This window comes from Triturus cristatus, chromosome 3_2 (assembly GCF_964204655.1).
Source record: "Triturus cristatus chromosome 3_2, aTriCri1.1, whole genome shotgun sequence".
Lineage (NCBI taxonomy): Eukaryota > Metazoa > Chordata > Amphibia > Caudata > Salamandridae > Triturus > Triturus cristatus.
The window spans coordinates 618,354,728-618,380,847 of NC_140584.1; the positions used below are offsets into that span (position 1 = coordinate 618,354,728).

Sequence of the window (26,120 nt, forward strand, 5' to 3'; positions counted from 1 at the left end):
CATGTGATCAATGTTATGACAGAGTAAACAAGAGGGAGGGCTTAGGGCTATTGTGGGTATGGAAGGCACATGCGATTCGGAGCATAAAGAGAAAGTTGGCTGAACGTCCTTTGCTGAATGCCCACATTTTATTGTTATGTAAATTAAGACACCCCTAGGATCCAAGTATATGGACTAATACAAACTTGGTGGCTGGATGGAAGGGTGCTTTAATGCCACAAAAGGGCAAGGGCTTTCAGGAACTTAGGTATACATACAGCCCCTATGTCTGCCATTACCCCGAGAGGGAGCTTCACCTAAAGTATTGTGTCACCAATATTGATATCAACAGGAGGTAAAGAAAGCCACCAGTACTGGAGAAATGTAGTTACTGGTAAGCCACATTATCTTCTCCGTCATTGGGTCTTTCATAATCACATGCTTCTGAATGCACGCATTATAAACACATTGGGATGCAGGAGTGAGGCTCATCTTATGAAATGTGCTTTGGAGCATCACTTGCCCCACTCTAACCTTTCTAATCTGTCATGGTTGGGCTGCAACAGCCATCAGTGGTATAAAGTCATAGTTTGGTGTAAAGAACAGTATTAGGCTAGCATGTTATATAAATAAAGTGCATGACAGTGTAATCACCTTCAGACGGTAACCCCTACTCTGTTACAACACAAATTGCTGGGTGAGTGTCGACGATTTTGTTACTAAAGGATGTGCAGTAGATCGGGAGACTGATCTGGGTGGGAAGTTAAAAGTACCCACTGACTTATATAATTTATTAGAAAACGGACTATCAGGCATGACATTAAAACTATGGTACACAGGTATCTACTCTCTTTAAGACTCATTGAGTTTTCTTACAGATCTAGGAGAGATCCCAGAACGTCTTCAGAACACATGCATCAATTCACATAGTCATACTCATAACATGTTGAGTAACTACTTTTTATCTCGAAGCACAGCACTCCCACAATCATTTTCAAATGGCATTGGGAAAGAAATAAACAGGAAGTTCTTATATCATACATATAGAGGCTGTCCTGTGTATATACCCATAAGACATTAATGTTGATGCATCACCAAATTGGATCATGTATGATGTGCCTGCAATTCTAGTGATTTATCTAATGGAAGAAACAAGTACAAGGAATTGTGTGTATCGGCAGAAGTTGCCACTGTTTTTCTGGTGAAATTGACTAGAACTCTGCTTAGTATTTGGCTGTAGGCCTTGGCATAGGCCATGGCATAGGCCATGGCATACATGATGTTCTCCATCTAGAGAGGCGGCCTTCAAACTTTTGTCAAGGTTGAGTAACATCACACCAGTCTCATAGCATCTAGGCTGTGAAAACACTACGCGATCGACGTAGGAGTGGGGAAAATAATTCGGAGAAGTAACTGGACTATTTCCCATTGTGTGCAATGGTATAGTTCATTAGACTCTTGTATGCTGTAATGGCTGTGTAAAGAGTGCAAATAGGAACCATCAAGTCTGGATTTGGCTTCAGAAATACAGAAATGAATGAATGTTGGGGGTTTTTCACTGAAGATAAGTTAGGATAAGAACCCATGCTGAGCATTCAGATAAAATATTTGGGGTCAACAACCTCACAACTGTTGGTAGTGCTTCGTGGCTGCAAACAACGAAGAAGCATGACATTTGTATGTATAAAAATGAAAATCCAGACCACGGGACATGGGATATGGTAATGCGGTAGTCGAGCAGTCAAGGCGCAGCTGACCATGAAACTATAATTGTACATAAAGAGCCAGGGAGTGTGGTTTATTATGCATAGCCTAGTAAACATGTCATCCAGGCAGATCCGAGTCTGATGGGGAGTCGCTGCCTGAGGTCTGAATGGACGTCTTCCTGTTGGACATCCAGTAAGCCCTGGAGGTGGAAGGTGACGTGAAAGTTGGATGACCAGAGAGCAGAAGTGGGGAGAGAGGTTGTATGGGCAGAGGAAAGTCACTCTTAAGCCGAGCCAGGTCAGAGTCACAGGAAGATCCTACTGCAATAACAATCGGCTTGCAAAAGGAATCCAAAGTGTGATGACAGCTATCCCAGGATGCAGCAGGAGTCCTCAATACAGGGCTTTGAGCTGACCAGGGCCGGACGGGCCTTAACCGGCACCAGGCGTTTTCCCGGTGGGCCTGAGGGCGGGGGCCGGCTTTATTACTGGGGGGCCAGTTTTGCAGCAGTGCTGCAATATCGGCCCCCTGTAACAAAAGCAGCAGCAGTGCTTCTCACTGGGCCGGGCCGGTCTCACTGAATTGCCAGCATATGTAAACAACATTAGGGAACAGGCTATAGGTTGGGGCCCCTCTCCTAGTACTTCGGAAATTATGGAAAATTCAGAATACGAGGACCAGACAGTACTTCAGTCTGCCCATTCGGACTCACACTGAACTACCCTTCATTTCCTTACACTGACAACCTGTGGCCAGACGGGTTATCTCCAAAACAATGGGGCATATTATCAAGCCTGGCGATAAAATTATCGGCGCTTTAGCGGCAGAAAACTGCCGCTGAAGCGGCGATAATGGGCTTGATAATATGCTCTATGGAATTCCAATTGAAGCCCATGTTAAATGTGAAGGACATCTAACATGGGCTTCAATTGGAATTCTATAGAGCATACTATCAAGCCCATTATCGCCGTTTTAGCGGCAGTTTTCTGCCGCTAAAGCGGCGATAATTTTATCGCCTGGCTTGATAATATGCCCCCATGTGCGTTAGAAATCGAGCAATCCGTGAAACTGGAGCACTCTTCAACACAAGCTCTGTACCTACCCCCCAACAAAACCACTGCATTACAGGGTTATTCCTCTTTCGACCAACCCGTTTTTCAAAAAGTCTCAAACTGTAGGGAGCTCCTCCTGAAAAGTGATTCCTACAATATTAAGAAGAAGTGACAATCACCTGGGATTCTTGAGGAGACTAAAAACGTAGGGGCATATTATTAAGAAACGGCTTTAGAATTATCGCCACATTAGCGGCAGAAAACTGCCGCTAAAGCGGCGATAATGGGCTTGATAATATGCCCTTGAGAATTCCCATAGAAGCCCATGTTCTGGTGTCAACATGGGCTTCTATTGGAATTCTCACGGGCATATTATCAAGCCCATTATCGCCGCTTTAGCGGCAGTTTTCTGCCGCTAAAGCAGTGATAATTTTAACGCCGTGCTTGATAATATGCCCCTTGACTCTTCCAGTACTCATCCAGTGATACGGATGAGCAATTATGTTACTAAGAAAAATCAGTATAAATGAATGCATGCATGGCTCGCATTGTGGACCTGTTACTAGCCTGAGTAGTCTTGGGCGCACGGCGCAATGCGGATTCTGTGGAGGGGGAGTGGGTTACTGGCAGAGGCCCTTATCCCTGGTTTGTTCAGTCACGATCCCCTAGTTCTGGGATGGTTATAGTAAATTTCATGTCTCAAGCTGTTGCCACTGTTTGATTGATCATGGCGAGTGTATAATCGTACAAACTGTATGCCATCTATGTGTCTCTTTTCTTTGCGAAAAATCACTAAAGAGATATTGGAAAAAAAGATGAATGCATGCATTCTCACACTCTCTGCAAACACCTGACACTTATGGGCACTGACATTAATCGCACCATGAAGGGTGTCTGGACCTCACACACCTCATCCAATATCTCCAACACAGGGCAAACTTCATCCACCACCCTATGAACCATGCACTCTGGAAGGGCGCCTGGAACCCGATGCAAATATTAGCACTTTTTCTCTTAATCTGATCTATAGATAGATAGACAGAGAGAGAGATAGATAGATAGATAGATAGATAGACAGAGAGACAGATAGATAGATAAAGAAAGAGCTAGAGAGAGAGATAGAGAAAGAGAAAGAGAGAGAGAGATAGAGAGATAGATAGATATTCCCTAAAATACAGTTGCCAGGTTGTGATAAAACCTGCATCCGGTTGTCCTGCTAATGGCAGTCGCCCGCCTGTATTGAGATTCAAGTAGAGCAGTGTGCTGTTAGCACTGCTATGAAGGGAACTGTGGGGCATATCAGCAACAACCGGTGATAATTATCACTTAGCACACTTAGCGCTAGGATAATTATCGCCGGCTAAAGTGGATTTTTATCGCTGAGATAGCGTGCTATTAGCAACACTGATCTCAAAAGCGATGAGAATCCTAGCGACATTTCTCCAGTCATGTCAGGTCAGGAACGCCCACTTTGCATCTCATTAGAGATGCAAAGCTGGGCGTTAAGAATCCGGGCGCTAATGCAAGGTTTCACGCGATAGCGTGACCTTGCTAATTAGGCGACAACATTATCACCGCTTTTCGCCCGAAAACGGACGCAAAAGCGGCGATAATTTTATATCGCCTCGTTGCTGATATGCCCCTTACTTTCTGCCCTGCTACTAAGTGCAAGTCCCATACTTTCTCCTCCAGTGTTACCCACTGCATCACGTGTGCTTCCAAGGCTTAGGCAAAAGGATACATTTTGGGCACTCAGCGGTGGCAGACTCAGCACTGATGGCGGCTGCGTGAGGCGTAAGGTGCTGCCCGATCCAGAAGGGTGAAAGTATAGGTGGGCTTTGGGGGTGAACAGGTGCCCAAGCTTTGTGGGCATGTAGAGGGCGGGCAGGCAGACATCATCTGAAAATAGACAGTGGCAGAGTCAGCCAATTAAGGAGAGAAAAGCAGGGAGAACATGAGCAGGTGAACAAAGACTAGCTGTAAATGCAGGGAAGCAGAGGAAGGAGAGCTAGAGCTCTGGAGAAGAGAGGTAAAAAGGAGGCACAGAGCATCTGTGAATGAAAGAGGAACAGCCCAGAGGAAATACCGTATATCAATAAATATGGAAAAAAGTGAGGAAAAAAGAGAGACAGTAGCAGCAGCAAGAGAAGGCCAAGAATGGCATTCTATGCCGAGAAGGGAGACAGGAGGCACATATATACATTGGGTGAGAGTAGGAAGCGTGTGAACTGTGGAGAAAGAGAGAGAGGGGGGGTGGAGAGAGAAAACGAGAGAGAGACCGAAGAGCAGGCACGTCAAAGGAGAGACTGGAGGCATGAGTAGAGCCGGGAGAGCAGGGACTCTGGAGTAGGCCATGAGTGCAGACAGAAGGCAGGGAGCAAGGAAGGGTTGGCAAAGGAGACTGGAATAGGAGAGCTAAGCTGCATTTTGTCAACCCCTTTCAGAGTGGTGGATCAAGCTGTGTGACTCTGAAGCTCAGTCATCCTGTGGATGCAGCTGTGTGGTTCTGAAGCTTAGTCATCCTGTGAATGCAGCTGTGTGAGTCTGATTCACAGTCATCCTGTGGATGAAACTGTGTGGCTCTGACGCTCAGTCATCCTGTGGATGCAGCTGTGTGAGTCTGAATCTCAGTCATCCTGTGGATGCAGCTGTGTGTGTGTGAATCTCAGTCATCCTGTGGATGCAGCTGTGTGAGTCTGAATCTTAGTCATCCTGTGGATGCAGCTGTGAGAGTCTGAATCCCAGTCATCCTGTGGATGCAGCAGTGTGCCTCTGGAGCTTAGTCATCTTGTGGATGCAGCTGTGTGACTCTGAAGCTCAGTCATCCTGTGGATGAAGCTGTGTGAGTCTGAATCTCAGTCATCCTGTGGATGTAGCTGTGTGTGTGACTAAGCCCATCCACACTGGTGGGTGCACCTGTGTGTGTGAGAACAATGCCTATTTACACTGGTGGGACAGCTGTGATTGTACTAAACTCATTCACATTAGTGTGGTGGTTCGTCAGGGTGTATTGATGAATCAATATTCTATCTGTGGGTGCAGTTGTGTCCGACTGAAACCCAATCACACACTGAGTTCAGATCAGGAGTGTGCACGCCTGTGTCTGACTGAACCTCACTCCCCTTGGTGAGCGCACTTGTATGTGACTAAAGCCCATTTATACTGTTGGGGGTGTTGTGAGAGATCAGAATCCATTAATAAGTGTATTCCGCTCAGCACCTGGAGAGCCCGTGTCCTGCTCGGGAGGCGCTTGGATCCGGCGCTGGCTGCTCAGCTGACGCTCCAGGCTCTCGCTGGAGGCCGAGCGCAGCTTCTCCAGGGCGTTCTGTTTATTCTTCTGCATGACGTCCTGCAAGTACTTCATCCGCTGCCAGACCTAAGACAGAGAAGAAACACCACAGCCAGAGTCATTCTACTTATAGACCTGTAATGTGGGCTTGAAAGTCCCACCCAGAGCTCAAAGGTAAGCGGGGTTTGTTTAGCCAATCACGGTACTGGAAGCTGCTAACAGGCCGGGAACTCAAGATTCAAAACAAGGCCTGTCCTGGGAGCAAAGGGTATTTATACATGCGAGAGAGCAAGCAAAGGGTAATCCGAGGCCGCTTCCGCCCTCTCCCTTCCCTTGCAAGACACCGGATGTAGGAACAACAAACAAAGGGGAATATTTACAAGCCTTGTAAATATGGCCCCTTTCACGCATTACTCTGCGTGAAACGGGCGTTCCATGGGTTTTGCTGCGTATGTTCCCACGCAATATCCATGGAACTGGACGCTTTCCAAGATTTACAACATTTTGTAAAACTGGGAATGCATCATAATCCGAGGCGTAGGAGTGAAAGCAACGAGGAGAAATGCTTTTAGTTCTCTTCATTTTTTCCTCTTTCTATGCCTGCTGCAGTCACGCATAAAAATGCCATTTATGATGCAAGGGTGCCTGCACTGGCAGGGGAAAGCAAAGGGATGCGTCGAATTGTTGTTAACACGCCGCATCCCTGTGCTTTGAAAATGACGCAGCATGGCACAGCTAAATGGCTTTCAGCGCCGCGCGGTGTCATTTTCTTGTAGGTGAGGCCCATAGAGACTTCAGATCTTCAAGGAGAGTTTCAGAAGGAGAACATGAAGCTGCAAATCATGAAACTGAAAAGGGAATTCAGCAGGACCCAAAATTGAAAGAGGAGTTTGAATACCACAAAGGGAATGCAAAGGACAAAACAACAAACGTGCGGGAATCCAAAGGCTGGGTGCAGACCAGACAACCTGAAGCAAACACGTACAACCCCCCCAATAATGCCCTTTGATGATCAACAATGTTACTCATTTATGTTGACTCAGCACTGTTAATCCAGATTTGTTCTCTAGAGAGTGTCCCAACTAAGGTGCCATCTTAGAATCGGTCTTGAATGTCTATCTTTTTATTATAAAAAAACAACAGTTGATGGACAGAATGCAGAACAATGTCATATATTCACCCCAGTACAGAGATCTGGGCCTAAATCCATCGTTTTTTTGCTTACCATGCCGTTCCAGTTTGAACCCAGCCATATGCAAATCAGTCTTGATCCTGTGCCTCATGGGATCAGTCCAGCCCGAACTGCCAAGCCAGGTCCTCCCTGGACTGGAAACCAGCATCCTAGGACCGGTTTCGGGGTTTCAACCCTCTTCACCGCAAGTAAAAGATCCAGTCCGGGTGGGCGGGGCCAAAAGTGGACAGGGCGGTAATAAGGAGGGACTAAGAAGCCGCCTTTTCAATCAGAAGTCAGTGTTTCGCATGGAGGATGACGCTACCCAATCAAAAAGATGGGCGGGGCTTCAAGCCCCTTTCCGAAAGTGTATTGATGACAAAAAGCCCTCGCAGAGCGAGTAGCGCATGCGCGCTCCAGCGCTAGGTCTGCGAGACCTAAAACAAGCATTTGCAATGCAATAGGTCTGCATTTATAAGAGTTGGATTTACAATGCCAGTAGCTTAAACTCTCGCAAATGGGATACCTATTGCATTGCAAATGTGTGCTATACATTTAGAAAGTGTGAGCTTTTGATTCAGTCCCCATTGATTTCCCTTTAAAATGTTTCTTTCTATAGCCATTCATCTGGTTCACATACTTTGAAGTGAGGAATAATCGTATGCAAACTCAGTTTTAACAATGAGAAGAGACACATCAAGTGCTGCAAATGAGGGGGATCCAGCCGGATCTTGGATGTGATAACTATTATTGAATCAGATACGAGACAGCCCAAGTGAAATATCACGACTTTCCCCCAAATATGCCAAACCTGGGACACGTTCAGCAGTGCCTGCACCTTGACCCTCAATTTCAGTTGATCGGAATAATTTGTGTTAATTCCTTGCCCCAGAATTACCATTACTTAGGGTCCTGGTCACTCCAGAGGTTGGTTAAATAATAGGGATTGCAAGGTTTTTGTGAGTAACATGCTGGAATCTGTGTTTCTGTGCCTATTCCTGCATGTTTACCCCCGGTATTTCACATTGAGACTTCAGCTGCTCTTAACACCACTGATAACTGTGCTGGTCCTTGTAACTAACCTTACTGGGCCCATTTTATGATGAGTCAAAATGTGTGACTAGATTGCACGCAGCATTTTTTTTTGGGTGAGGCACGGGGAGATTACGTGATTTGCCCAGAATCACGTGATGTTGAACAGACAACTAGACTCTAACATGGTTCCCCAGTTCCAAAGTCGGCAGCTCTGGCCGTTATGCTACGTTACTATATCCTGAAAAGTGCTGGGTACATTAATATCTCTAGAGCAGGTGTCTTATGTGTAAAATGCAGCCTGTTCGGGTCCACTTAAGTAGGTAACTATGACTAACTAACACGTTTGGCCTTGCTGCCAAATTCCTTGCTGCTGACTATTTAAAAAAATAAATGTAGGAGTTGAGTGCCAGGCTCAACTCCTCATGACTCCACCCCTCTCTCTGCTGCCACCCTTTGACTGCCAATTTAGGGGATCTCAGAGCGTGGCCCTGTCAGCCTTGGTTGTTTCTCCCCACCACATTGTATATTGTTTTACGACCCCGTGCTTTAAATGATAAGTGCTAGGGGCACATGCCCCTAAAAGCAAAGTGGATGTTGGCTAAAACTTAAGATAGTCTGAAAGTCTTGCTTGTGAAATGAGGTCACTTGGAAACTGTGCAAATGGTAGGCAGATCTCAGACAGTAAGATTAATAGGGGGCAACTTGAACTTAAGCCGTAAAGGAGAAAGGGGGATACATGAACTTAATAACAGAGTAGAACGTGTGGGTGAGCTCAGGTGATCAGCATTGAGTGCCAGCAATCAAGTAGCAAAAGATTAATAAAACTGTCGCCAGATAATAAAAATAAGTAATCTCAGTTCATCGGGCAGGAATAAAGAAAGCATTGTGTATGACCTGAGGTAGTGAAAGGTGTAGTGCTACGAAGCCGGGCAGCCCAAAGCTTTACATCTGTGCATTGTGGAAGTTACCTGAAGATTTTGAACATGAGGCAGGCGACGAGGAAGGCCGTGAAGCTGCACACAGCGATCACCACATTCTTGATGGTGGCAAGATCTTTGAAAATGGTGGAGATGTGGGTCACAAGGGTGAAGTTATCCCCTTCGACCAAGGGCGGATTGGGGAGGCGGTGACGGTGTTGTTATCGGCGTCCCCGGGCTTACTGTCCGCCTGAGGGTTCTCGCGAGCTAGTGAACGAGGCTCTGCAATGCTGGATAAGGAGCGAACTTGCCCTCCATGGGCAAGGAGGGCAAAGACCAAGGCAAGAAAGCGGGCATCTTTATTCCTGGAGAAGCAAGGTGTCCGCGACCAGGTGGTGTCCGCGACCAGGTGGTCCCAAACCCGTGTGCAGTCGTGGGATGAAACTGTAGATGCAGTGCTTCCCCAAATGCTCTAGGGCCCCAGCCGCTGGCCTTGCTGCTGACTCTAGGACAGGTGTGCCAGTTGCCGTGCTCCTTCACTCCCTAACGTGATGGCAGAGCGGAGTGCCGCCTGCAGCTGTGGTTACTCAAAGATGGAGCTTAGTACTAGCCGATCACTGCCCTCTCAGTGGGTCTCGAATGATAGCTGGTTATTAGCAAGAAGTCCTGTGTCCAGACTTGGTGTCAGGACTGTGCGACACTGGAGTGTGTAACAAGTGGCGTCAGAGGTACCCCTTCGAAGTATGCCTTTGCGCCGGGCTGCAAACCATGCTGGAGCTTTGTAATTCAGCGTGGTCTCAGCAGACCCTTGTGCCGTGCTGCACAGACGAGAAGTCCTCCAAGAGCTCTGTTCTCTTAAGACTTAAGACTTAAAACAGACTTAAGATAAAACCCTAACTTAAGTCTGTCTTAAGTCTGTCTTAAGTTTGTCTTAAGTCTGTCTTAAGTCTGTCTTAAGTCTGTCTTAAGTCTGTCTTAAGTCTGTCTTAAGTCTGTCTTAAGTTTGTCTTAAGACAAACTTAAGACAAAATCCTAACTTCTGTGAATACCAAAAGTAGTAAGTTTAGGATTTTGTCTTAAGTTAGTTCTGTGAATCGGGCCCTAAATATTCTACCTGCACTATGCAGGTGTGGCATGTGAGCTGCTGTATATTGTAATCATTCTGGTTTTGCTGACATATTCATTAGGATGGCTTTTTGTGCCTTTCCAAATAAGGAGAATGTGATCTATGCAACACCCCCATGAGATTTATATTCAGAAGACATTCCATAACTAGTTTCTTTTGATGTGGCCTATAAAATAATTTGGGTACGGTACTGCATACCTGGCTCCCATTACTCTGTAAATAGACTGTATTAGTGAAGTAAAAAAATATTTGTAGACTTTCTTTAAGCAGTTCTAGTAGTATTTTATTTGTCACTGTTTAGTGTGCAGCCCCGTGGAGAGAACTTACTGGACAGCAGTAAGACCATCTTGATTTCCGACAGAGGTTTATAAGTGGAATACATCTATAGCAGTCAATATATAGTCATCCTACCAATTGATATGTTGTAATTTTGATAGTACAACCATTGTGTCTTTATTATGTGAACAGAGGCCCCAGTCATAGGGTTGCAATTGAAGACTAACATATTTGGCTACACAAGAGCAAAAATAATTAATAAGACATCCTAGTTTTAGAAAACATCCTTCATGTACCTAAGGCAGTTAGTAGAGGGTAGGCAATGAAGAGTGTTCAGTAGGCGTATATTTTTTTAATCCTTCCTAATTAGGTAAAGCTCTTTCCACTGTTCTGGTCTGATACCTGTTGACATTTCAGATATGAGGTTCTTGCCTAGATAGATTTCTTTAGAATGTATACGTGTTCTATAGTAGGTGATCACGTTCAAAGATCAAGACATCAGGTTTTAGTATAGTTTCTGTAGTTTTTTGCATAAACAAAAGTCTCTTCAGAGCTCATGTTAGAAAAACAGGATGTATAAAGAGAAACTTCATCCAAAAAGTGAATCACTCTCTATGGCCAATCACACATAGGGTAATATAACCGAGAACAATGCTGTCACCCATTGATAGTAGGATGCTTCCGAGAAGTAAGCATGTTCCCATGTCTAAGCATGGGTTTGATCATTTTGTGACTAGGGTCCTGAGCTTTATTTGACTACCACGTATAAAGACCGAGTAATTAAGCATCTCTATTATCAGAATATAATCAACCACATACCACCCCTTCCCAACACACACCCTAAATCTAACCCTCTCCCGACAGACTAGACTCACGTCCATTGGAAGAGCTTTTCGAAGCAACAAAGATCGACTGACATCCTTTGCGTGTTTCCTCTGCCTGCGTGACCTGAAAATGAACACAAAGAGTTAAATATGACCAGAGTGTATGGCTGAAGGAAGCACCAGAGACGCAACAGGAGAACATGGGAACTTTTACTGCCCATCAATACTTTAGTGGCAGCTGGTGGGTAAGGATGCAACTTCTGAGAAGCCATTAGGAGAACGTCAGCAGCAGAGAAATCCTAGAAAGTAAGTTTGTACTGGAAAGGTCCTAAAGAGGAAAGGAGAGGCAAAGGGGTCTTCAGCAAGAAGACAGCATCAGAGCGGACTTAAGAATGTTGAAGGATTCAGAGGTCCAGCAGAGTAAAGGGACAAAAGAGAGAGCCCAAAATAGGAAGAGAGTATCGGAACCTTAAGGCAGAAAGGATAACTATGTAGGATTCAAGAAGGAAGAGTGCATCAGAGCAGTCCTAAGAAAGATGGGAACATTCCAGGTGAGAGCTCGTGGGGTAGTCATCAGGACCAGTGTCCTCACCTCGCTGTCTCCTCTGTTGGTTTGCTGAGCTCTGTTTCCACTAGTGGTACTGGAGGCTCTTCAATCCAGTGTCTCTTGCTAGCATCATCATTCTGACTATTGCCATCAGCTCGAATCTGGGATAAACTCGGCAAGAGCTCTGTTAAAACAGTTCAATGGTAACTTTTGGAGGGTGTGTAGACACGTGCCACAGACAAATTTTGCAAAAGAGAGATCAGAAAACCCTAAACAGTAGGCATTGGGAACTTTTCTGCCTGGGTTACCACCCTGGCATTATCTACAGGAGTTACCATTGGAACCTTCCCTAATACTATCTAATTGTTTACCAATTCTAAATCCTAAATATAGGTCTAACACTACAGTTGCTAAATCCCATAAGTAGACAGATTGCTTAATTCATCAAAGAGTATAGCCTGTATTTCCCAGTTTATAATTTATGTCTTTGTGGGATGGATGCAAGTTGAGCACAACAGTGATATAACTTTATGTTATATAACCCCAAACATAGACCATTCCCTAGTGGCCCTGCATAATTTCTTCTTTTTATTCTCTTGTTTGTTTATGAAAAAAGAAAAACATTCACAAAGGCAAAGTAGGAGATTTAAATATACGAAAATACAGGCAGCACTTCAAACAACTGAACCCTAAAGTATATCACCCAGCTCAGATGAAGGGCACTGAAAATTGCCCTCTGTTGAAAATCAGCACAGGGTTAAAGGTTTCCAATATCTGTTCATAAGATGATCTAGAAAGGATTGAAGCATGCCACTCTATCTCTCTGCCTGCTCTGAGAAATATGGGCTTGATTTAGAGTTCTGATAGATATCCTTCCATCGTATTACAAGTGCCATAGGATATAATGCATCTGTAATACAGAGGATGGGATATCCGTCACATATGTGACCGAGTAACTCGTCGGCCGAACTCTAAATCCGGCCCTGAGTCTGCAAGATCCTTGCTTAACTTAGTACTGTAATCTCTCTAGGACTTCTTCCAAGGCTATGCAAAATGGCATTGGGGGTAGATCCTCCACAAACACTAAAAAGCTACAACCTCTCAGGCTACTCGTGTTTTTTGCAGGGGCCTACCTATCAATTATTTTCAGACTTTGTCGTTCATGTAAGAGGTACCCACTGTCTTCCCATGCTCTGGCAAATCACTATAAAGAAATAACATTTTGCTTCCCCTTACTTCAAATGGCAGAACTGCCAACTGAAACACAACCTTCAGCCTCAAAGCTATGGCACAAATTGCCATTTCCACACATCTCATTTCTAAACTTTTGAGTAAAAGGAGGAAAATCTGGAAATGGCATGATATGAACTGGCCCACACAGAGATGGAGTGGTAAGTTGATTCACCTGACCACAGAAACAAATAAAAGGCACAGTGTAAAGTGTGAAAACAGAACAATTAACTTAATAAACAGCTGGTGATTCTTTATGGTGAGTCCAAGCTATGTATGCTCAACCCTGAACCGAGACGAAAAAAGGAAATTCTTGAGTAGAGACAAAAGCCCACATTGTACCAGACCTTCCAGACTCTTTCACCTTAGACAAATATATCAAATCCAATATGGCTGTGTCACCTATGTTGATTCCTGGCCACATGTTCAGACCTAAGCAGGTCTGAGGACAACTACTAAGAGAAGGTCATAACATGAACTTCAACAAACTGAAAATGATAAATGCAGGGGCCCCAATGACTTTCTGACCAATGTAAGGCTTCCTCGGATCTAGATCTACCCAGTGTCGATTTCGGGCCACCTATGGCTGGACACTTACATCACGATTGAAGGGAAATCACAGTTAGGAAATGGATATATACATTTACAGGAAGAAAATACTTAAATTATGGCTAGGATCAGCAACGAAGGAGCGCCGCTATCCCCATCCTTCAATTTAGCACCATTAGTTCATCCTGAGATGCTGCTAGGGTCTGTAGCTACCATTTAGGGCAGTGGTTCCCAAACTGTGCACCGAGGTTCCCTGGGGAGCTGTCAATCCTAGCCAGGGGAGCTGTGCACCAAGCACTTTAATGCATTTAATGTGGAAGGGGTTGTTAGCTTCAGTTAAACTAATTAGACTTAAACGCATGATGTCGATGATTTGTAAGTGACATGCTTAAAGCTGTAAAAAATGTAGTTCTTAATTGATTGCATGTCGAGGGGGATGACCTCCATATTTCACTGAATCCCCGCTTTCCAACACTCCCAAAGTAAGTGGAAGATGCCCGATTTATTTTGTTAGACTCGTTAATAGTTTAGTTTTTTCCCAAATGCATTTTACACCAATGCAAGTTATCAAGAAAATACAGCTGTCCTGTCTATTAGACACACTAAGTATTAAGTATTGACATTTGTACTTGAATCATAAGTACTTCCAGTACACATTTCTTTCAGTACACACACATTTGCAGACAGGCTTGCTCTCTCCTTGAGCACAGGGAAGTAAAACACCATAAAGTGGCATAATGCCTACATTTGGAAGCAAGAAAGATGGATGTTTAAAATAAAAATAGGAGGAATGTATTTTACTTGCATTGATTTGGAGGCATTTTTAGGTAGGGGAGAGCAAAAATAAAGCTGTATGTGGTTTAAAAAATCATGAGTCACCCTGCTGAGAGAAGTGCGTTGGCACGTTAGACAACGGTAGAAATAGAAGTGCATGCAAATATTCTTCAAGAGCAGAAACACGTGCATAGGGGTGCTATCTAGCACTGTAAGTGGAATAAAGTTTGAGCGGGTACTCTAAAAAAGGCATGGGCAAAGAAGTGTAACTAGGAATATTTTATTAGAGGTGCTGCCTTAGTAATACTAAACACCCTGCATATATGATTCTAATACATTCATCAGCTTCATCCCAATTATTTTAAGGGAGAAAATGAAAGTACTCCAAGGCTGGGTTTACATCAGCCCCACCTTGCAAGAAAAGTAACAGTGGGAAGCCACAGGCAATGGCCAATGGGTGAAGGGAGCCGCAGGTTGAAAAAGTCTGAGAACCACTGACTTAGGGCACTCATCAGGGCCTGTTGGAAGGACCATCCATCTCAAGATAGTAATGTCATTTTTGCCTAAGTTATTTCCAGGGCCTACTCTATGTACAGTAACTCTAATGTCTCCTCTAGCTAAGCTCCCAAAGCACTACAGCTCCATGACTATTACTGTATAGTTCTGTTTGAGCTACTACAAGAGCAACCTCTATCCAACATACCCCTAGGACCTCATCTACTTAAGCAACCACTTATGCCTCATCTACCTAAACAACCACTTGTGCCTCACCACTTCTAGTCTGGGCTTGCATTATGAGCACAGAGATCCTGGAACACACTCTAATTTAGTCAGTTTGGTTTCTAGCCATTTCAAGCCCCTTACCTCTCCTCTGAACCCCAAGGCACGTTATTTTCATGAGTGTATCACTATCAGTTTATGGCAAAACCACTACTGACTGTATGACATCAGTGTGGATATGACGTTACGTCCATGGGAATGTCTATTCCTGTCACTGTGCGACTGTCTAATTTGTCAGGGCAAGATTGTCTGATCCTGAAAGTGTATGACAGCATGACAGTCAGTTCTGGTCACTGCGTGACTGCCTATCCTTGTGTCACTTTCCATCATTGTTTGATAGTGACATTGTCACCATGTGACAGGCTACCTCTATCACCTTGTGATGGCGAGTCCTTGTTATGGTGCGACTGAAGGTATTCTACCAGAATATTGTGTTTAAATATTGTAGCCAAAATATCACCTATGGTTTCCGTGCCGGCTCAAGATGGCGGCAGACTGCTAGCTCGGCTACGCGTACTGAACTTCATTTTTACCCATATCCTCCCGACAGCATGCTGCATCTTTCGTGACACGGTCTCCGGTTGGTGAACCTTCCAGCATCCTCCTGATTGAAAATGGAGTGTCGGAGGTATGTTTTTGAACCTTGGGTGCCGCGGCGGTGATTTTCTTTTCTCTTCACATACGAAAGAGGCCGTTTTATAATGCGCCACTCGTGTCTCTATTTTCCTGCCTCCTGCCTCCTCAGTATTCGCCAGTCAGCAATATTTCTCGGTTTTACTCAGATGTATTCTACTCCTGGTGCTACAAAGGTGACTCTTTTTACATTCAAGCAATTGGTCTCTTAACCCCCTAAGGTTGTAAGTAACAACCAACTTCAGTGTGCTTTTCTTTCTTTTTGGAATAAGACCCTAATATATAATACCAGCCTGATCCTTACATACACATTATAATGAGATAATGAGATTATGATATTTATGTTATAGCTTTGCTTGATATATTCCCATATATATCAATTCTGCATCTCATTTTTGGCGCTCCTATTATCCCTCATATCACTTGTCTCAATATATGGGCAGAACTCGGCCTTTGCATCAGCTCACGCAATGTTCAATTCATTTTGTCAAGATGGCAAGTCACTCACATACATCTTCCAAGCCATCATCTTCTGGTACTAAACCAAAAAGAGCAAAAAATGATCCTCCTCCTATTTTATCTTCTCATAATCCTGTGCTAGACTCTATTCTGGATGAAGTACGCGGCCTTCAACCTTTCTTGTGTGCAACTAACGAAAAATTACAACGAATTGAGGATCGTTGGATTGTTATGGAGAATAAGATGTCTGAGTTAGAAGAGCGTGTTAGTGATCTTCAAGACATGTCTACCAAAATACCTTTGTTGGAACAAGAAATTCAAAGTCTCAAATTACACACCGAAGACCTTGAAAATCGAAACAGAAGGAACAATCTCCTCCGTTATGGTATACCGGAGAATCTTAAATGGCCTCACATGTTGACTTTTCTGAAGAATTTTTTACCTGACCTTCTTGGACTTCAAGATGCACCTCCTCTTAACATCCCACCAGTGCAACGTTTGGGCCGACCTCAACCCCATTCCATTAAACCACGTGGCATCATAATGGTCTTTTTGGAAATCAGTGACTTGATGAGCGTCTTGAAGACTGCTAAGGAAAAACGTCGAATGGTGTGGTCCGTCCATAATATATTCATATCTCAAGATATTTCCAACTTTACTAATGCTCGTCGAAAAGAATTCCCAACACTTCGACCACGGATGAGACAATTGAACATTTGTTATGGCATTCTATTCCCTGCTTATGTAAAATCACCCATGATGGTGTATCACGTTCTTTTGAGGATCTGGCTAATCTAAAAACTTTTTTGCTGAATATTACTAGTCAGAATATAGAGGCTGATGCATTATATTTCTAAATGCTATTCATTTTACGCATGGTTATGGCTTATTTTGCTCTTCTGTGTTCAGATCTGGATTTTCATCCTTGATCTGTTTTACATCTCGCTTTTCCTTATTTCTTTTCCCTCATTTCTTTCTCTCTCTAACTTGGCTCTCTCCTTTCTTCTCTCTTCTTCTTACTTTTCTTGTTTCTACAAGAGTGTTCTCTTTATCCTTTTTCTTATTTTTTTTAAAATCTCAATTTCCCAATAATTGTCTACTTATATTGTTTCATGGTTGATAAATGGTGTCTTTCTGTCTTCTTTATTGGTTTTGCAGCCCATTGTGCCTGTTCCTGCATGCTTTCCCTCACCCCAGATATTGTCTCGTGGAACGTCCGTGGTCTAGGTCACCCCATCAAATGTCAAAAGGTACTCTCTCATTTATCAAAACTTAACGCACATGTTGTTTTTTAGCAGGAAACGCATTGTAATGATGTTGAATCACTTAAGCTTAAGCGTCAATGGGTAACTCTGGTTATCTTTTCATCTAATGTTTTTCTTTTAAAACATACTTTATTGATTTTATAGAGTGCCACATTTAGTGTGGGTATGAAAATAGTAGATGCATAGGCAGAGCAACAAATATTGAATAAGTAGTAACTTCTCAATTCAGATAAGATACATTCAAGAAATAGGCAGTTACCTAAACTGAGATTTTACCATTAAACTCCTCCTGTTATCGTTATATGTTTGATAATGCTAATTTTACATGTTGTCCCTCTATGATGAAATACTTGGTAATCTAGTTTTTCCCCACCATACCCAATACACTTGCTCACAATTCTACTGCTTTAAAACTTAAACTCACAAGTTTACTGCTTTAAAACTTAAACGTCAAAATCTATTGTCTTCCTGGTCTCCTCTTTTCTTTTCCTGGTGGGGTAGATTAGATACCATCAAAATTATGATTGTTCCTCATGTTCTTTTTATGCTTCAGTATTGTATCATCCACATGCGACTGCGGATTTATCGGAGGTATAGTGTCATACATCTTTTCTCCTAATGTTAACCGTAAAGGTGGTGTAGCCATTCTATTCCACAAGCCATTGAATATTCAGATTTTATCAACTGAATGTGATTTGAATGGACGATGGGCGTTGGGTGACACTATTATACTTCAAAAACAGATTAGTTTCCTCAATATTTATGGTCCTGTTAAATCTGATCCTGAATTTTGGCAAAATGTTAAATTGAAGCTTTCTTCTATACCTAATTCTAATATCATTGTTGCTGGTGATTTGAATGACCGGTTAGACCCATTTACTGATAGAAAGACTAATTGTAAATTTAAACCTGATAAGTCTCACAAAGCATTTCAATCTGCCATTAACTCTCGTACATTCTTTGATGTATGGAAAACCTGTAACCCAGATATATATGAATTCACTTTCTTTTCCAATGTACACCACAAAATGTCTCGCATTGATTACATTTTGGTCTCCAAATCGTTATTTTCTTCTAGTCAGTCATCAAAAATTGGTTCTATTTTTATTTTTGATCATACCCCTGTTTTGTTTTCTTTTGATATGTCATTAAATACTTCTTAACAGGGACATTGTTGATTTAATAATTCTTTACTATCAGACCAAGCCTTTATTTTGGAAGTGACCTCTTTTATTAATGATTTTTTTCAATTCAATAAATCCAAAGATACCTCTGTTCACAACAATTCGGATGCTTTTAAGGCTTCCTTCAGGGCTTTCACTATTGCCTACTCAGATAAAAAGAAAGAGGTATCATAGGTATCTGATGCTGTTTACCTCTCAGCTCTCAAATGTATCAAAGCTCTTGAACATACCTATTTCACCTCCAAATCCTCCTCGAGCTTAGAGGAATTGATTAAAGCCAAGTCTGCCCTGAATAAGATGGCTACGGTCGACACTTGCAATATCCTTCTTAAAATTACATCCAATTACCATGGAGGCCCAAATGAAGCTGGTAAAATGTAGGCCAATAATTTAAAAATCAAATCGGAACAGAACACTATTGGCCCTATTCGTAATGAGCATAATAACAATATGATGTCCTCTGACTCTGACATTATTAATACTTTTAAACCCTATTATGAATTACTATATACACAAGCTACATCTTTCTTCTGAGTTTGATATCAAAACTTTTTTTCGTGGACTCCTTAACCCTCCTTCCATTCCTGATACTCTCTCAACTCTTGAAAAAGATGTTACTCTTCAGGAAATTATAGATGCTATTAAGTCTCTGAAGAAAGCCAAAGCTCCTGGTCCAGATGGTTTCTCCGTTGAATGTTTTTCTTTCTTTTCCTCTATTTTTGCTTTTAAATTACTAGAACTTTTTTATTCTTTTTTGTCCAGCTCTAAAGTCAGGGGCTCCTTTTTGGCTCGATACCCTAATTGTCATTATTCCTAAACCAGATAAGGTTCCCACTATCACTCAATTTCGTTAATCAACTACAATGGTAACATTTTTGCTAACATTTTGGCATCTCGTTTAGAGGATATTATTCCCCTTCTTATTAAACCTAACCAGGCTGATTTCATTAAGGGCAGACTTACATCTGATAATGCTAGGATGTTTTCAAACATGCTAGCCCTTGGGAAAAAATACTCCTCTCCCCTCGCAGCCCTGTCACTTGACCCTGAAAAGGCCTTTGACTGTATAAACTGGCAATTTACTTTCTCTACTCTTCACTGGTTTGGTTTTCGCCGAAAATGTATCTAATTTATCAAATTACTATATATTAAACCACATGCTTGTGAATTTGTTAATGGTCATTTTCCCCCTTATTTTAATTTACATAGAGGCACTCGACAGGGGTGTCCTCTTTCACCTTTGCTCTTTCTTCTGTGTTTGAAACCCTTTCTTGAACGTGTCAGATGTAATCCCTTTGTGACTGGTTTTAAATTCAACTCCTTAGGAATCAAACTCTCTGCCTATGCAGATGATATTCTAATCTATATGTCTAATCCCTCCACTTCCCTAGAACTTTTTGGCAAGAGATTAGTTTGTACTCCATTATATCTGGCTACAAACTCAATTTTCCCAAAACTAAGATTTTACCATTAAACTCCTCCTGTTATCGTTATATGTTTGATAATGCTAATTTTACATGTTGTCCCTCTAAGATGAAATACTTGGTAATCTAGTTTTCCCCCACCATACCCAATACACTTGCTCACAATTTTACTGCTTTAAAACTTAAACTCACAAGTTTACTGCTTTAAAACTTAAACTTCAAAGTCTATTGTCTTCCTGGTCTCCTCTTTTCTTTTCCTGGTGGGGTAGATTAGATACCATCAAAATTATGATTGTTTCTCATGTTCTTTTTATGCTTCTATGTTACCCTTTAAAATTCCTAATTATTATTTCTCTCAAATCACTTCTATCTTTACTAAATTGCTCTGGAATAATAAATGTGTCCCTATTGCTTTATCCAAGCTAATTCGACCCAAGATCAAAGATGGTGTACGTTTTCCCGATTTTAAGTTATATCATACAGCCTTTTTAATTGGACAATGTTATGCCTTGACCAAAGAGTATCATGACTCTCCCATACCAACATGGATTATTTTTTAACGTTCTATATTTCATGAATTTTCGTTTCATGATGTTGTTTTCATGTCTAATTGTACATTTACATCTAAAAATTCAATTTTAAAATACTCCCAACATCTATTACATACAATATTAGACCAAGAGTCTGATTTTTGTCAATCTTTCCTTGCATCTTCTATTTGGTATAATAAATGTATTACATTTTGTCTTAAATCACTTTATTTCAAACATTGGAAGGAAAAGGGTATTTTTTATGTTTATTATTTGGTCTCTCAAAACTCCATTCGATCTTTTCCTCAGTTGGAAGACATATATAATCTACCTGATTCTTGCCTACAACAATATAACAAACTACTTCCATCCTTTTTACTAAACAACAACTTTAATTCTGACGTAACTCTATTCACTCCAAAGACACAGTTATACAACATTACTAGTGATTCCACCCCCAAAGCATCTTTCATAAATGTCTCTCTCTTCCCCTTTCCCTAACAGGAATACATCCTCTATCGAACTTCTATGGGACACAGATTTATCCCAATAATTATCTGTCCACTAATGGGATCAATTATGCCGTAAAATGTTTAGTACCTCCAAAGCTGCTAATATTACACAGTCCGTATTTTTTGTAGATAATATAGGTCTTATTACCCCTTCCCTCCTCCGTAAAATTGATTCCACTGTCTCTTCAATATGCTGGTCATGTCTTTCGTCTGATGGTACTTTGACACATTTACTTTATTATTGTATAAAGTGAATGAATTTTGGAAATCTATATGGTCAAAATGTTTATTGATTTTTCCATGTAATGTTCCATTATCCATTCTAAATGATTTTCTTGGTACTGTATCTGCTGATTTTATTAACCTTTCTTTAAAACCTGTACTATTTGATCTTTTTATTGCACTTGCTTTTAAAGTTATACTAACTGGGTGGAAAGATAACTCTTAGTTATGCTTATTGGCTTGGTTGAATCTTATCTGGGATGAACATATAATATCTACTGTCTCATCTTCTTTGTTATCTCAAAAAATTAAATCTGATTTATTGTGGTTACCCTTTACTATTTTTCTATCTTCGCACTCACCACTTCCCGAAAACTCATGGATTTATTTCTACGTCTTCTCTTTCTTTCCGTTTCTTTTCTTTTTCTTTCCATTTCTTTTCTTTTTTCTTTCTTTCTTTCTATCGTTTCCTTTAGATTTAGAATAAGATTATTATTATTGGTTAAATTCACTATTTCTTTTTCTAGATTTTTATTCAGTAACTCTTTGTTTTTTAGGGGATTCTTCGTCCAAATAAGTTTATCAACTCTGTGCTATGTTTAACTCATTATACATTGTTTAACTCTTGTACTGTTTACTACCTTTATCGTTCAATAAAGAATATTTAACAAAAAACATATATATATCACCTACCACAATATCTTGAAGGTAAGTATAAGTTTACTATTCTTAATCGTTTCACAAAAAACAGATTCAAAGGCTGTTGCATAATCTCCTGCCTTCTTAATATTAATCAAGGAGGAGGCAATTTGGGATTCCCCGGCAAATGTTTATGAATTAAGAAATGGAGTTCTGAAAGGAACAGCATACCTGCATTTCTGTATTTGCATTCATGTACTTTTATATTATATTACGCATTATAGGGAGACGTGCTGCTTTTAAAAACAGAATTCTGTCAGGAATGACTTCAGGGGTGCTTTCAGTGGTTTCTTGAACTACTGGCTTCTCCTCCCATGACTAGTAGTGATGACCCCAAGGTGTTAGTATCTGATCAATTGTTTGCAATCTCAATTGCTTTCTCAAAGGCATATTTTGCAACTTACAAAGATATATCTTTCGGGGTTGTAAAAGGAGGTTTGTACTTGCAAAACATTCTTTGGTTGTTGTAAAGCCTATAATGTTTTTTTGATTCACAGCATTAGCAACCACAAATGCATTTTGTACATGCAACTCATAGTGTGCTACGTTAGTATGCACAATGGAGTCAACCTGAAAACACTATTGTGATATCACTAGCATAGATGCACAGCAATAGCTGTTTAAGCACTATGACGAAATCTCATCCTTTTTTTTTTGCTCCCAGCTGTCAATATGCACTTATGCAGCTGTTGCACTTTTTAAGTTTTTTTTCTCATTAATTTAATGGCCTGGTGCTATAATTGACAATATAGAGGAACACACAAACAAATGCTTAATTTCTGTTTAAAATTAAAAATGGATAGAGAAACAGAGCATTTTCAATCTGCACTGATGCATAAAAATCAGTTCAAATGTAAAACTGGTAGCCTTTTTCTAATTAGTGCTGATGGTATTTTGATATTGTATTTTGAAATATTTCTCTCAGTATTCATACAGGTTTATTTTTTTGCCCTTGTGTATATCTATTGTCAGTTCTGTGAACAAAAGAGTCTAATCTGTTTCCAGGTTCTTTTAACGAATATGAATACACTGCCACTTGGATTCCAGATTTTAGAATAAAAGGCAGACCTTTGTTTCACAGCAATTAACTTCTGCGAAAAGGATCGCATTGTATTTTTAGCACATGTGGAGGTCTCACTGGTTGCAATCTGTCTGCATTGCATTTGGCCTGGCAGTCATGGCTGACAGCATGGAGAGATACTCAAAATAGACCTACTAAATGCAGACAGGTAAATACATGGGGACCCATTCACAAAAGCAGTCTAGAGAATGTAGAGTAATACTCCTCGAGTACTCCTTTGTGTGCTTTTACATGCCTTTGTGAAATGGCTCCAAAACATCAAAAATGAGAATATCCGCTGAATAGTCATTGAACTTCTTTGCACTTATACTAATAGGGAGTTGGAAGTTACGGGCCCATTCACAAATGCATGTAAGAGTATGGAAAAGAGTGGTACTGTATTCATAAATTATTTTGTGAATCTGTCTCATCGTTTGCTGTGTGTATAATCCTTAAAAATTGAAATATGGAGTCTAATTGTAATACTTTGATGTATCATTCTGCTAGCATTCCACCAAGAGCATGCTTCAACACTTTCTCCTGAAATTTACCTTCAATCGAGAAATACAGCGAGACACATTCTAAACATTGCTTTACCCTGTAATGTTCCTTGAGGCTGTGGTACTCTTAACCTGTAAAACAAACCTATGGGCACATGCTGCAGAAATGGGTTTACTTAAGTGTACCCCTTCTGGTTCTAGGTCGGAGTCTGAAAAAAACCCTTACAAGAGTCTGTGTTCACACCTTGAATCTGTTAATGGATTGTGAAACCTGCAACCCTTGGGTGTGGCTAGACTTTACACAGCTTGTGTAGGGAAAAAAACAAAAAACCTGGCAAGTGAGAGGTAGAATGATGCATAGCACTGTGCTTAATTTGTAAAAAAAAAAAAAAAAAAATAGATGCCAGGGCTGTCGTCAGGAGGCCTCTGTAGCTTACACCACTCATTCCCTCGACCACTGCTGCCTGGGACAGTACAAACACACCTACGAACATCAAACTCTTTCAAGTGTGGCACTTCACACTATTCCAGCCCCCCAAAGCTATAGACTGGCTTGGGTGGCCGGTATTAGTCCTTTTAATGTATATTAAATTAATAAGCAACTGTTGTTGTGCTCATTTCTAAAAAAAAAACACAATGTGGCAGACTATCATAAGACCCGGTGTTGGCAATTACGTGCCGAGCACTGGAAACCACCGGCGCAAATTAAGCACTTGCCTAGCAGAACCTAGGAGAAGGACAAGAGGTGAAAACCTGGGGAAGTTCAGGAGGGCAGGGCCTACAATGCTGGGTTTAGCAGCATCTACAGCTGTTTCTTGTTGCAGATTCATAATTAGATCACAAGGGAGGAAGTAGGGTACATAGGTATGAGAGGGGCACGACTGCCTGGGGTAGAGGAAAGCAGCTACATTATCTAGAACAAGGAGGTGGATTCCCTTCCTGTATGATAACAGAATGTATAGACAATAGGCAAACGGGAGGCAAACGAGCAACTCGGTATATAGGGGGCTATGGTACCTATGGAAAGAAACAGTGTGCAATACCTGCGTCTTCTGGTATACTTGCGGATGGAGTGAATGTGTCGAGCAGCATCTGAAGATCTCTCCTGTCAAAGAGACATCAGTTTATTAACACAAAACATATTTGCACCACTTAGGAGCGAATACAAGTGATAGAGAGCAGAGTGTACGAGAGGTACCCACAGCACCGAGGGGCAGACGAACCAAGGAATGGCCAAGGTGTGAATTAGAGATGAAGCCATGAGCGAAGAACAGATACACCCAGGAATGTGGGGGAAATGCATCCAGGAATGTTGGGCACCGAATGTGAAAGTGGTAGACACACACAGGTCTGGGGAGCAGATACACACAAGTATGGGGAGCAGACACACACAAGTATGGGGAGCAGACACACACACAAGTATGGGGAGCATACACACTCTGGAGCTTCGCAGGGTTGGAGCTCGGGGTATGCCGCAGGGAGTGTGAGAAGAATGGACATTTCTGGTAAAGCAGAGGATAGTTGTTGGTGTTACTCACTCAGGAATATTTTGCAGTAAACTCAATTTTTCAACCATCTCCTGAAGAAGATGCTGACCCTGCCAGAAAAAACACAGACTCAGACAAGAAACATTTCAGTGCTCCTTTAGGCACTGCAAAGTGCACCCACATGTAAAGTCACACTGTGATGACTTTATTGCGTGAAAATAGATGAAGATTGGTTCAACAACCAAAAAGCCACCCTAGATGATTTAGCGGCCCCAAAATTTTGTATCTTCTACTCTGACCTTCAGAGGTCCAGACAACTATCAGGAGAAGCGTTCTTTAGGATATCATTGTGGTCTCTGGAATGAGGATTTTTACCTGGTAAGTTGGCAAAGAAGTGTCTTCATCTCTAGGGTCCCGGTTCTCATAAGTCCTCAGACCATTAAGAGGAAATATACAGATCTTCTCCAAAGGAGTAAGGCTTACGGGACACAATAAGATGGTTCACTTACTGAAATTGAAGAGGATTCCCTCTAAGGCATGAATGTGTGATACCTTCCACACATCATACCCTGTGCTTAGATAGAGGAAATACCTATCTAGAAGCAATCCCATTTTCAGAAAGTTTGTCTCTTTACTTGCAACAGTTACAGCAATCCCCTTGACTAGACTTCTCCGAACAAATTCGGGTTCAATTCTGACACACGCCAGCCTTTTAGCCTGTAAAAAATGAGTCATGCTACCTAGAGGTCAGTGGGGATGATGGACAAACATGAATAAGTGCTGTATTCAGTGAATCACGAATGAGTCTAATCTCGCTTAACACTAAGGGTCTAATTTACAAAGAATTAATGCAGAGTAGGGCCGCAAGCCATTAGGCTGCGCAGCGCTG

The 26,120-nt window shown here is 41.7% G+C and overlaps 1 protein-coding gene across 2 annotated transcripts in view; it reads right to left on the reverse strand.

The window, feature by feature from the left end:
- LOC146857835 (uncharacterized) overlaps positions 1 to 26,120 on the reverse strand; it is a 346,446-nt gene that overhangs the window by 2,005 nt on the left and 318,321 nt on the right. For both annotated transcript variants that reach the window (XM_085648523.1, XM_085648522.1), the window contains exons 17-22: positions 25,283 to 25,341; positions 24,788 to 24,849; positions 11,969 to 12,107; positions 11,428 to 11,500; positions 5,958 to 6,114; positions 4,480 to 4,637 (exon numbers count right to left, since the gene is read on the reverse strand). In XM_085648523.1, the coding sequence (XP_085504649.1) occupies positions 4,480 to 4,637; positions 5,958 to 6,114; positions 11,428 to 11,500; positions 11,969 to 12,107; positions 24,788 to 24,849; positions 25,283 to 25,341 (648 nt within the window). The remainder of the gene's footprint in view (positions 1 to 4,479; positions 4,638 to 5,957; positions 6,115 to 11,427; positions 11,501 to 11,968; positions 12,108 to 24,787; positions 24,850 to 25,282; positions 25,342 to 26,120) is intronic.